Here is a 13,248-nt window from a genome sequence, read left to right as displayed (position 1 = left end):
TGTGGGGCTGTTCCTCTGACAGACGTTAGACTTAGACAACTTTATTGTCATTTTGTATGTACAGAGTGCATACAGAACGAAATTTTGTTGCATACAGCTTGCGACAGTGTAATGAGATTGCAGGTGGAATGAGGCAACCTTACAATATAAAGTGCAGCAGTGATATAACAATGCAGGAGAAAAACTGTGCAAAAAACAGTGTGCAGAAGAATGTTCAGCCATTTTTTTATGTGCAAAAATAATGGTGCAAAAAGGCATTTGTATAAAAAGTTTGATGCAGTGCAAAATAATATGTGCAAAAATGCAGTAAACGTTGAATTATGTACTATTTAAATGGATTATAAAAGTTCAGCAACGTTGGTAGTGCCAAATAATGATGCAAATGTGGTGCAGAGTCCAGTTTAGAGTTCAACTTTAGAGTTAAGGTACTAGGGTATTTCAAGTAGAGGGAATAATAATTAATAACTTCCTGATAAAAAAATCTTTCAAATAAATAGAAGGTTAAAAATTGGAGAGAACTGGGTGTCCAACAGGTCGATTATCCCAAACATTCTGTCATAAACCGGCTTCCATCAAGAGACAAGGGGGGGGGGGGGGGGGGGGGGGGGGCAGACAGGCTAGATGCCAAATTTCTATTTTCTTGTAAATAAAGCTTAATAAGTCATAATATGTGTCTGTACGTAAGTGTCAGTAGAAGCAAAAGGCAAACATGAACCAAAAACTGGAGTTGTTGCTTCATGGGGAAAGAAAAGAAAGAAAGAGCCACTGGCACAGTCGTGCTCAGATCACTTCTGAGAAAGACTAAAAGGTGTCCAGACAGGCCCAAATGAGTAGCTGCAGCATTCTACAATCCGAGCAGAGTTGCTGCAGGACCTAGCACATCAAGCAACTGAGATGGATAAAAAAAAAAAAACGGAATAAATATTTCAGAGTCAGGAAGCTTATACTGATCAGGCATGTTTGTACAAAAACAGATTTTATGCGCTTTTATGCTTGTGTTTGTCCAGACAATTAACAGCAAGGGCATGTTAGGTGAACTCATAGGGCACTAAATGCCATCAAAATGTATTTACTCCCTCACAGATTTCTTCTCCGCGTGCCTTTTCGTCACACTTAAATATTTCAGATCATAAAAAAAACAAAAAAAAATTATCAGACCTGAACAATGGCATTAACAAACTAACCTATCTATCTATCTATCTATCTATCTATCTATCTATCTATCAAGGCCAAACATTGTTGTTTGATTTTGTTAAACACTGAATAAAGAATAAAATGAATACAAATTTATTTTTTAACCTTTTTTTGGACAGGACAAAGAATGTCAAGGGAAGGGGAGACTCCTGCACTGACACATTGTTTACCAGCAGGTGGCGCTGTTTGACCAGAACGCGTTTCTTTCTCAAACTGTTGCATTTAGGTAGATTAAGTTTGTGCAGATAAAGATGCTCTGCTTGTGAAAGTATTTTCACTTAGCTTCGAGAGATACTGCTACTATCTGTAAATCTTGACCTATAATAATTATATATAATAGAGAAACATGCATGCAAAGTGATCCATACCTGTTTGAATAAATCAACAAAACTCACCTCAACAGTTTCCACATTGTGATTTTAAATTTGTCTCTTGTTTACAGTAAAAACATTTTATGATTGCATGATGATAATAATTCCTTCTAGCCTTAGAAAGACAAGGAAACCCTCACAACGAGCAGCAGAGAGATGTCCTGGTTTACCTCCTAGACCCGTTTCCTCTGCAACCCAGTCTCAGAAGAATGAAAGATCATGGTTGGATAACTATTATATATTCTAGTGTTTTATTTTCTTATGTCAGAAGCCATGGCCGTATGCTAATCTGGCACATTCATTTCTTTTTACCCATATTTAACCAGGAAGAGAGAGCTGACCAAGGGAGCAGCCATCCAAATTAAAACTTTATAATTCCTGTCATTGTGATCCACTATGCTAATGAGAATGCTCTCATGTTGATTGTGTCTCACCTTTATAAATTTTAACAAAATAAAGAAAATAAGACCACAGCTCACATTATAAAGTATTTATTGCAAGCAAACAGAACTATAAATAATATGTACAAACTATAAAACAACCTCGGTTCACATGTGATCTGTGGATTGCTTTTAAAAACAGTCTCAGTCTCGACGTTACCATGAAGCTGAGCCACGTTGCCAAGATGTGCAGAATGCATACATATTTAAACAAGCATTCAACAAACCTATGTACTCAAAGGAACTTTCTTCTGGGAGTTTTTGGACTATTTACTACAGTTTTATGTTATGAAGATTTAACTTTAGAAGAGATTTTAAAAAAACAAAACAGGTTTTACCTGAACCAACTTTTACAGATGTGTAGCTCCAGCAAACAACGCTTCAGCTAGACACCTTTTCAAATCTATTTTACAATGCACAAGATCCCAACAGCGGAGATAAACGCTCCATTGTGTTTGAACCTTGGATGGATACGCAATAAACAGCCACCTCACCCATTTATAGGCTATTTTTAAGCAGAGAGAATGGATCATTGGAGAACAAGGTGTGGGGCATTAAAATATGAACGTACTTTTTTAATGAAAATCTGTTTTTCAGGTCTTAACTCTAAAAAAGCCAAAAACAAATTAACAGCACACTGTCCCCCCCCCCCCCCCTCTTGGCATTCGGTTAAAAAGAAAAGCAGCTCCGGGAAAAATGTTTTTCCAAGCAGCAAAACAGAAACGAAAGAAGTCAACATTTCCAACAGCTATCCGTCTTGATTGTCCCACTTTAAAATGAATGCAGGCTGAAAGGACGTCTCAGGAGTTCAACTATAAAAAGCTCTGGATTTGAAAAACAAAAAAGTATAGAGGTGAGCTTGTCCTGATGTTAGTGTCCTTCGCTTCTCAACATTCCCGTAATGCAATTTGAAAAAAAAAAGGGGAGCAAATCCTCGTTGAATGTCACCCATCTTCCCGCTCGTCATTGCTGCCGTTTCTTCTCGGACTCTAAGCAAAAGCTCTCATACGCTTCTTCGATCTCAGGATCCATCTCGTCGTCGAAGTCGTACCTGTGGAAACAATGAGCGAATTAAATTATTGAAAGAAAAAAAAAAAAAAAAAAAACAGCAACAGCAAGCAGGGAAACAGACACGGTTCTGGGAGGGGGATCTGAAGCGATTAAAGCCCTTTTTTATACTGGGCTGCTGACTAAGCAGAATCCTAGGCCCTGGTAGAATCTGCTGCATTGTGGGCCACTTGGAAACGCTCACCGAGCTCAGGACCACGGGTTTACGGGCCGTCATGTGACTTGTGTGGTGAGGTTACTTTACAGTCACATGATTAAAGATGTGCGAACAGGGTGAATCCGACAGTGTTACATTTGTAGAAATGTTTCGCCAAGCAGGAAAAATAAGTTGTTTAGTATGTGATTACAGAGAAGACCAAAAAGTCATGACATCCATGCTGTTTTATTGACTGCTGGCAGACCTGGAAGCGCTTTATGATGGACGCTCGTCCCGACGCTAACGGGATTCAAACCCGAGACCTCTGTTTCAAAGTTGGGGACTTAGCCTGCTACACCTCCACAGAGGGGTAGAAGGTGATGAACCAGCAGATCTAAATGCTAGAAAGTGTGTATTATGTGAGTTAGAGGTTTACATACACTGACTAGCTATGTTTACATGCACAAAGTCTCACGATCGCATTAAAATGTATTCGGATTAAATCAGTTGATCATAATGTGCGTCTCTATGCACCTGGCTTTATTCAGAATACAACCACTCTAAAATGCGCAGTTATCAAATTCCCCTAAAAACAAAAACACAAGATGAAGTGCTTCTATCTTTGCTAAACTACAAAAATAGTAAACAAAGCCGTATTGTACGAGTTAGTTTGAGTGCCCAGGCTGGACTTGCACCAGGTTCTAATGTCGTCTAATTAACATTTCTGAGTAAGCAACAATTTTGAGCCCTTTTATTTTTTCCAATAGAAAAGATTAAAAAGGGAGCCCCCACAGTTTTGCTTCGCGACGTATTGCCAACACGGAACTACGTCAAATTTACGCCGGGCACAGATGCGCACTCAGGTCAGTTTGCCACATTCGGAATAACTTCATCCTGACAAGCGTCTATATGCACGTTGATCAGATTATCAATCGGCATAAACCACTCCTCTCATTCAGAATACAATTTCATTCCGATTGAGCTTAATCCGATCATTACATTCCGATGGTCTTGTTTACACGACGTGTTGTTCTTCCGATCTGCCCTTTATTACGATTATGGTTCCTTTGTCCATGTGAACGCAGCTACCGTGGGCTAGAAGGTCAACGGCTTTCCTGTTTTTAGTCTTTTATTTGAGGCAGTCTTCTATTCAGGTTGGAAAACGAATATAACAGAGAACTTCATGAATTATAAACAGGTGATTTTACCACGAATTGTCTTCAAACCCAAACCAATTTTATGGTTAAATGTTTGGTTGCACATAAACCAGGAGCTCCTGGCTGGATTTTTGACCCCTTCTCTGAGCAGAACTCTTCACAACTGGTTGGTTTTCAAACAGATGGACCCTTCAGCTAAACCCAACAGAGTTTAGGTCATTGCCTTCAATTCAACAAGAGTCACTGAAGATAGCGCTGGCTGTGTGCAGGAAGGATCGGACGTGAAGAAGCCTCAGACTGAAACACGCTGCGGCTTAATGACGGGGTTGTGAAGACGATGCTGACTAAGGTTACTTACTCTTCGTTGCCGTTTTCACCATAAGCCTCATGGAAGTAGTCTTGTCTCTCCAGGAGCTCTTGATATCTTTCAGCGTATTCTGTGAAAGCAGAGAGGCCGACTGTAAGGCACGCCGAAAACTCGAGACCAAAGCGTGTTTGTGCTAAAACTAAGTGAGCAGAAAGACAAGCGCCACGCTGAGTCCAGATTAATGTCCATTTAAGATAATAATAAACAGCTGAAGTAAAAATGGTGAATATGGAAAAAATAAAAACATCCATTAATATCGTCCAAATGAGAAACACATGCCTGATCATTTGGGTTTGGTAGCGATCTGTCGCTCGGTTCCAACACTAAGGGCAGGGTTCCCATACGAGCTTCATTAGAAGACAACGTTTTCAACTTGTCCGGATTTTCATGAATTTCATACAAACAACATAGAAAACTCACTATAGACAGCAGAAACGTTTTAAATATGGACACTAGAGACGTCGAGATATTAACCAGAGCGAGGGAAAGGCCAAATGATTCCTCTATCTGACCAAAATACAAGCTGATGAAAAGGCTGGAGGCTTTATTTAAGGTAGAGCACCACCAGCTGATTTTTACAGAGACTCTAAAAACCCGGCAAATTAAATATAAAAAGTAAAAAAAAAAAAAAGAAATGTTTATGATAAAATGTTTAGTTGCTTTAAATTGTTGTATTTTTTTTTTTTTATTTCCATTGCATCTGTCATTCATTTTATTCATTCATGTTATTTGTAAAACACTTTGGGAAGCATCGGTTGTTGGAAATGTACTTTTTACATCAATCTTGACCTTAAAACTTACTAATTTAACATGTGTATATTATCAGTGCATCTGATATACCAAATAATTATTTTTAACAATGTATTATGGGAAAACCTGCTCAGTTATATAACTTGTTTGATGGGAAGACTGGTCAGTTAAATAAATTGTTTTTACTCCTTATAAGAGGGGACCTGAATTCACATGAAGCTGAGAGCAACGTATCTTGTTTTTATTATTTTGAATCTCTGGGTTTCTTATATTCTCAGGATGACGCACCTGAGTTCACATGAAACTAAGAGCAACATGTGTTATTTTGTTTAACTTGTGGTGGGAACTTATGACAATGTGTTGTGGGAAAGACTGATTCAATCTCTGTATTCCTTATTTTACTTATATTTGCACTCTGAGTTTGCAATGTTATTTTTATTCACACACTGTTGAGATGCTGGGAAGGCTATCTCTTTTGGAAACGGGACGAACAGATCAGCTGGGAGAGAGAACTGCCCACTCTCGCTTTCATCTGATACCTTGATTCTAGAATATATAAGGAGGGGACCGCCCTCAGTCAGCAGAGTCTGCTGTGGGTTTGGTACGGACGCCTGGCCGTGGGGATGTTGCTCTAATCCGGACTGACCCGGCTCTCCAGTCCTGTGCCGAGGGTAAGAGCTGATTCTAGAATCTGTTGAACATCACGCCTGTTTGAAAGCTTGTTGCTTTAATGCTTGCTACTTTGCTATATTCTGTGGGGAATAAAGGGGACATTCATCCTAGCAGAATTGGGGTTTGCAAAGTGCTTGCTGTTTTTGCTGTATTCTGTGGGGTATAATAAATGTGGGCACTATTATTCTAGCAGAAACAGTGTTTGTCTCCTTATTTGTGTTATTGCCGATTTCTCCCGATCCTTTATGAAAGTTTTATAAAACTTTTATAAAGGTTTTTTAAAAGGTTATAAAGGTTTTTTAAAACCTTTATAAAACCCCCGGGGGGTTCCGGTACGCAGAGTTTGGGCCGTAGACTCACCGGGATCTGCTGCTGTAAAAGGTGTGCCATCCTCAGTGTAGAACGTAGGCTCATTCTGAGGAGCAAAAAACAGAAATAAATCAAGTTTAAAGGAGAAGAACAAGCGAGGAGGAGGCAAACGAAGATCCAGAAATGCCAAATGTAGAACAGTTCTGGGAAAAGTTCAGCTAGATGAGTCCTGACTATAGACCGGCCAGTCAGAAACGGATAAAACCGATCTTTTTCCACTCAGTGAAGGCATCGTGCCTAAACTGTCAGGGTTGCTGCCTTCGATGTGGACTCAGCTACTCAAGAAAGACGACCCATTCTTCCTGCTACTGTTTAACAATAAAGTCTGAAGAAATAAAGATGCATGAGGCTATTTAATGGCAAACTGTATTTTTCCAGAAATGTTTGCTGTTCCTTCAAGCGGCTAAAACAGGAAGCGAGCCCTCAGCAGAAAACAGGAAGGCTGAACGGACTACAGCAAACGTTGCTTATTGAGCTCAGTCTGCTATGGAACAACGATCGATTTTATACATGCTGGCATTTTGGGAAACTCAGAATGAAAAGTAAAAATCTAGATTTTACAGCGAATGTAAACAGAAAATGCTGCTTTAGTAATGCCAGTTGAGCTGATTGCTGGTGTAAAATACTAAAGCTAGTTTAAAATGTAAACTCTTTTGTTTTAACCATGTTTTACAGTAGCTGCCCTCGCTCTTAAATAGCACGTTATGAAATAGAACAGAACAGTCTTGTGGCCTCTGCTCCCAATACAAACACTTAATTATCACTCACAGCAGGAAAACTAGAAAAACAAATTAAATGCCGTTTATCATCGCTTTTCAAGAGTCAAATCAGAATAAGATACAATCTGCATTGACAGGAGAGGATTTCCAAAAACGGGAGATTGTCCACAAAATCCTGACCAGTGCGTCTTAAATTTAAAAAAAGTCCCAATTAAAGTATGTGATGAGCGATAAAACCAGACATAAAAAGAAAAGGTCCGGACACTGACCATGAAGTAGTTGGGGTCGTTGTCTGGGGTGGCGTTACTGGTGGCGGCGGCGACGCAGACCCGTCCCCAGTCGCTGGATCTCAGCTCAACTAATTTCAGGAGCATCTGTCTCACATCCCTGAGGGAAACAAAACAAGTTAAAAACCGTTTCACCGGGGACGCCCTGACCACTGGTCTTACCGAGAAGATGAGCTTTTTTCCAGCTGGCAACAGATGCATTATTTATTTTATTTTATTTTTTACAGACCCAACTCTGGAACTTAAATTAACAAACAAACAAACAAACATGAAACTATTTATTCTAGGGTTGGATGACAATTCAAAAACAATAGATATTGATCAATAGATGTACATTGGTGATAGAAAGAAAGGGGTAAATAAAAAGTTCAATAGGATAACAGTTTTCCCTCCTTTTACATTTTAGCCATGTAGGTTAATATTACAGTGATTACATCCTCCCAACCAATCAAAACACAGACCTAATTAACAGCATAAAATGGCCAGGCCTGCACTTAATATATACATTTTAAATTTGTTGATAATTATCGATACAGATCAATATGATTTCTTTTTTATCAATATACTTTTTTTTCTAAATCGTCTTCACTTATTCTCTTAAAGATTTCTGGTTGGGAACGACTGCTTCCTACAACCAGGTGCCAGATTTGCTTTGCATAATTTTCCAACATTAAGAAAAGTCTTGGAGGTACAGGCATGGTCGGTCAAATGCTCACCTGCTGCATGTAGCATCCAGGAGAATAATCTCAATCCTTTGGACCAGTTCGTCCATGTGGGGTTTCCCGGACTTTTTCCAAGCATCGTCCAGGATCGAACCGGTCAGCTATAAAGACAAAGCGTGCTCATGTAGCAGCAAAAAACTCCTCGCTCAACAACAATCTCAGAACGTAACCAGGGTAATTGCAAAAACCTTCAGCAGCTTGACGGCACAGATGAGATTTGCGTCCACAGGATGTGAAAGCAGACTTTGCAGAAGGTCTTTTAGAGCCAAGAGGAGAATTTCTGCTCTGTTCGGAGGTCCGGTTGCACTTTTTATCTAAACAACAAAACAACATTTACACACTTCATGACTCTCCTTCTGATTAACAGTAACTTTTTTACAGACCAGTAATAACTTAATTGACAGAGGAAAAGTAGAAATCCTTTTATAAAATGTAAAAAAAAACTTCAAAGTTAAAGACAGCATGATCTAATTAACCTGTTATCAGCACAAAAACGTGTTGCTAAAGTGAAGTAGTTAGATTTAACAACACAAATGTATCAGGATCCCGTACCAACTAAACATAACAAAAATCCGGCATCAGTTTTAAGATACAATCTTTTATTTTTGCATTTCATTAGTTATTAAATCCAGACTTTCACTAGTAGTAATAGTTTCAGTTTATTACATTCGATGGTTTTATATTCTGGAGCAGAGGACTGCAACTGCGGCTTAAGAACCATAGCGGGGGTTTGAAATATAATAACAAACGCAGCTTTTTAGGGTTGTTTTTTTTATTGAATAATCGCATTAAACAAGAATCCCACCAAATGTATCTGTATTATTTCTAGATCCATTTTTCTTGTCATTAAATTGGAAACTTTCCTTCTCCCCACCCATCATTTTCCAAAAATATCAACATCCCACAATCCTCTTTTAGCGAAGGTTTTTGTTCATTTTAAAACTTATATTCAGTTTTTTTTTATGGTGGCTGTTTACACACAGCAACTGATTTCCTATAGTAGAAAAAAGAAGAAAAAATTATGAAAATAAAACATTATAGGTTGTCCTTTTTAAAGGGTTGTGTAACACTTGTCGCTCTTAACGAGCTTCATTCAGCTGACTGAAAGCAAAAATGGCTCTTAAGATTTTAAATCTTGACCCCTCTTCTAGATTCCCCCCCCCCCATCTTCTTGGGATTCGGTCTTATATTATCTGATGAGAAGCAAGAGAACGTACTGGACTGAGTAGAGTTGTCTTTGGACTTATAGAGCAGCACAATTGTTAGACCTCCCACCATGTGCACTGCTGCTAAGCAGGCTTAAAGAACACTTTTTCTTTACCTCGATTAAAACAAAGGAAAAAAAAAACAGCTGTTCAGAAATACCTCTGGTTGTGAAAAAACAAAGTGATGTCATGAAAAGAAATAAGTAGAATCTTCTGTCCAATTAGTGTCAGACTGCTACGAGTAAATTTAGAGACTGTTAATTCTATGCTCTATTAAGTCTGTACGTAAAAAAAATGCACAATTTTATAAATAAGATTATTTTAACAATAGAAACAAACATGTTGTATTTTTGTAGCAGTAATACTTGTCATTATGAAGGAAATTAGACCCTGTTGAGCATTTTCTTTTTTATTTCTCTCTGTGATATTTTTACTCAAGGTCGTCATATTGTGAGAGTCTCATGCTGGGCCACGACTAGCTGCCAGTAAAAATTATCCACAGCACCGAAACATCCGAAGGACGGATTTCTCATGACGATGAATTTTAAAATGCAACATTTCACACAGCGAAGCCGCAGAATTATGCTCCTACCTCCAAATTTAGATACAGCTCGCCCAAAAACAGCACGAAGGAGTGAAACTTCTTCTGGACCTCCGGACTTCCTCGAACGGCTTCGTTCCGTTGTTCGTACTCTCTCTGACACCTACGACAGAAAAACAAACATCTATATTTATTGGCGGAAACAATTCAATGTTCGTTACTGAAATTATTTCGAGCAGAAGTCTTTTTACCCGACAAGAAACACATTCTTCGATGTCAATTCAAGATCATCTCTGAAGTCAGTTTGGGCAAAATCTGAATCCACTACAAGCAGAAGCACGCTTACCGTTGCAAAAGCAGCTGACGAAATTTGGCACCTTGTGGGCTGAGGGCGAGGTGATGGGACAGGTAATTACAAAGCCGTGCGCCGGTGTAGGAGAAGTTTGGGATGGCGGTAGACTGGGATGGTGGGAAAAAAAAAAAGAAAACCAGAATCAGAATCAGATATACTTTAATAATCCCAGAGGGAAATTACTGAAACAGGCCAGTTACACCAAATTCATGCGTATCAATGCCTTAATTCAGGAGCTAAATATCGACGGCTCAATAAACATGGCACCATATTAGAAAAAAATACATAAAAAGAAAGAAAGAAAGCTGAATGTTGGCACACCTGCGTAAAGATCAGCTCCACCAGCTCCTTCAGCAGCTCTTCTGTGGTGACCCAGGAGTTGAGAATGCCGGTGATGTATTCCACGTCGGACTCGAAGGAGCCAGGGGAGGAGCTCAGGTGACTGAGGAAGTCTGTGACCGTGTCTGCCAACGAGGCCTCGCCGTAATAGCTCTCGCTGTCATCGTAGTACGCGGGCTCCTATGCGAAATGAACAACAACTCGCTGATTCGTTCAGACGTGTGGCACGGCGGCACATAAACCGGGCGTTTCCCTCACCTCGTAGGAGCTCATTCCACCCGGGACAAACTCCGGAGCGCTGGCTGAAAGCGTCGATGTCCTGACCACCGAGTCCACGTCGTCGTTGCCGCCCCTGGAGACGGAGGCGTAGCTGGGGGCCCCGCTCTGTAGGGGGCTGCCGAGCGCTCGCGGATCTGAAACAAGAAAGGAGGATAAAAAGGAAAGATGAGGTCATTTCTGGTTCAGAAAGCCGGGTTAGTGGATACCCAGAGTAATCTCTGCACACCCTGGCTTTTCCGGCTCAGAAAGCTCAGAAGCCTTGACCCTGGGTAGAATTATGACAACAAATTACTCCGTGAAGCAGCCCTGCTACCATGCAGAGTTGTTTGGGCTAACTCTGAGTTTTTCCTTCTTTTTAGCTGTGATCGTTTCAAGGAGGTGTGAGAAAAGGGAGAAACCTTTTTTGGAGGAGCCCGCATGCTGGAGCGCAAATACGTCGCAGAAATCTGTCGGGGAGAAGCTGCTCTGACCACGATCAAATGTCTGATCGTAGGGGGTAGAATGGTTGCAGTGTGAGAATACAGCTTTAATTCTCCATCAAATCACTCATGCATTGACTTTTTCAGTAATTCTCTGCCACTAACTTTTTTTCAGCATCAACAGCATTTTTATTTTTTGTTGTTTTTAGTTATGGTTTAATAATCTCCTCGTGCCTTCATTAAAGATTGGCTTTAAAGAAGGCTTCTCGTGGCCAATGTGAATCGCGTTATCTGCGATCCATTGATGAGGGCTTCTTCCATGCTGGCGCTGGCGCTCAGCTCAGAGTTGATTGGACGCTGGGTTTGGTTACCTGGTTACTGTCACCTGTCCCGCTGAGCATGACAGCGTCAGGTAGAACTACTCAGGGTAGATCGGCCATTCTTTCTGAAACGGGTCCCTGAAGAAAAGCATCCCAACAACGCGATGCTGCTCCCACCATTGTCCACGGTATCGTCACGTCGCTGTTTTATTTTTATTTTTTTATGTAGGCCAAAAAGTTAAAAGATAGTCTCTGTTGAATGGACCACCTGCTTCACAAAATGTGACCATAAATAAACTGGATCTGGCGCATAGGGGATAAAGGGTCACACACCCACGTATAACACTGTTATTTTTATTTATTTTTTAACATTTTGAAGTAAATCAACCTATTTCCCATGTAAACGAAAACCCTGTGTTGTCTACATAAAATCAGATTACATGTGAGCAGGTCCTCAGATAATATTCGGCTCTGTCAGCAGCCTCACTGTTGACCCTTAGCTAAGCAGCCGCGACAGGTGAGCAACAGCTTTTATTAGCCGCAGCGTTAGCCACCATGACATAAATGCACACATGTCGCAACTCCAACCCCCAAAAGGCCGAGAGCGACGGCTCCGCATTCAGCAAGAACCAGAACCAGAACCACTGCGTGGCTTTTCGGCAACAAATCTACCCGACATTGGGAGTAATGAAGAAAGCAGCTCCGTTAGCCACGTTAGCTCCCCACCTCCTCCGGGGATTCCAGCGGTCGCGTTGGCGCTGCTCTCCGGGAAAGGGGGCACCGTCCGCGGCTGCCTCAGCGGCTCTCTCTGGCTGAACAGCGAGGTTTTTGCGTCGCCGTCTCTGGCGTTCACTGGCAGCCCGGGGTCCGCCGGAGCTCCGCGGGCTCTCCCCGCTCCAGGAGCTCGGTCAAAACTCTCGTTCATGGCTGCTTGTTTGTCTGAGAGAGATGGAAATGGAGCTGTTTGACTTTTTCTCCTGGGTTTTTTTTTTCTCGGCCGGCGTTTACGTGTTATCACAGCAACACCTGTTCTGTCTGTCTTTCATAGTGGCCTTTTCCCCGATCGGCTCGTACAACTGTAAGCTAGCAGCATAACTTTTTGAGCTACTTCCTTTCACAACAAACTTGCTGCCCGTGACAGATGCGTCGGTCAAAATGAACGTGTCTCCCTCTAGTGGCGTGGAGTGGAAGTTCAGTTATTTTACCAGTATGGCAAGCCGCTGTAACAAATAATCAAATCACATCCATGGCTGCAATTTCTTTTAAAAATAAAAATCCTTTCTGGCAAAAAGGCTTTATAGATGAGTTTGTACCAAGAAACACTACATTTAAAAATATATACATCTATAAAAATTTTTGGTTTTTGTTTATTTTTTTGTGCTCAAAATGGATTGCAATGATCTTCCTACCTACTAGAAAACATTAAGCTCTGCAAAACACCTGTCTTCCCATTCACAATCAAAATGTCAGATATCTCTCATCAAAATATAGTTTTTCATATTTCCTTTTATATCCATTAATTCTCTTCACTCCAGATTTCT

At 40.6% G+C, this 13,248-nt stretch overlaps 1 protein-coding gene across 1 annotated transcript; it reads right to left on the bottom strand.

Moving 5' to 3' along the window:
• Positions 1–2,040: 2,040 nt before the first annotated feature.
• On the bottom strand, positions 2,041–12,858 carry LOC118556500 (polyadenylate-binding protein-interacting protein 1-like). Its single transcript, XM_036143995.1, has 11 exons — positions 12,434–12,858; positions 10,948–11,102; positions 10,672–10,869; positions 10,345–10,457; positions 10,050–10,161; positions 8,441–8,566; positions 8,247–8,353; positions 7,513–7,630; positions 6,516–6,570; positions 4,725–4,803; positions 2,041–3,056 (listed from the first exon to the last, which is right to left on the bottom strand). Exons 1-11 carry the CDS (start codon positions 12,630–12,632, stop codon positions 2,969–2,971), a joined length of 1,350 nt encoding a protein of 449 aa, XP_035999888.1. The 5' UTR covers positions 12,633–12,858; the 3' UTR covers positions 2,041–2,968.
• Positions 12,859–13,248: the final 390 nt, after the last annotated feature.

This window comes from Fundulus heteroclitus, chromosome 12, assembly GCF_011125445.2.
Source record: "Fundulus heteroclitus isolate FHET01 chromosome 12, MU-UCD_Fhet_4.1, whole genome shotgun sequence".
Taxonomy (NCBI): domain Eukaryota; kingdom Metazoa; phylum Chordata; class Actinopteri; order Cyprinodontiformes; family Fundulidae; genus Fundulus; species Fundulus heteroclitus.
This window is presented reverse-complemented; position numbering and strand designations above follow the sequence as displayed.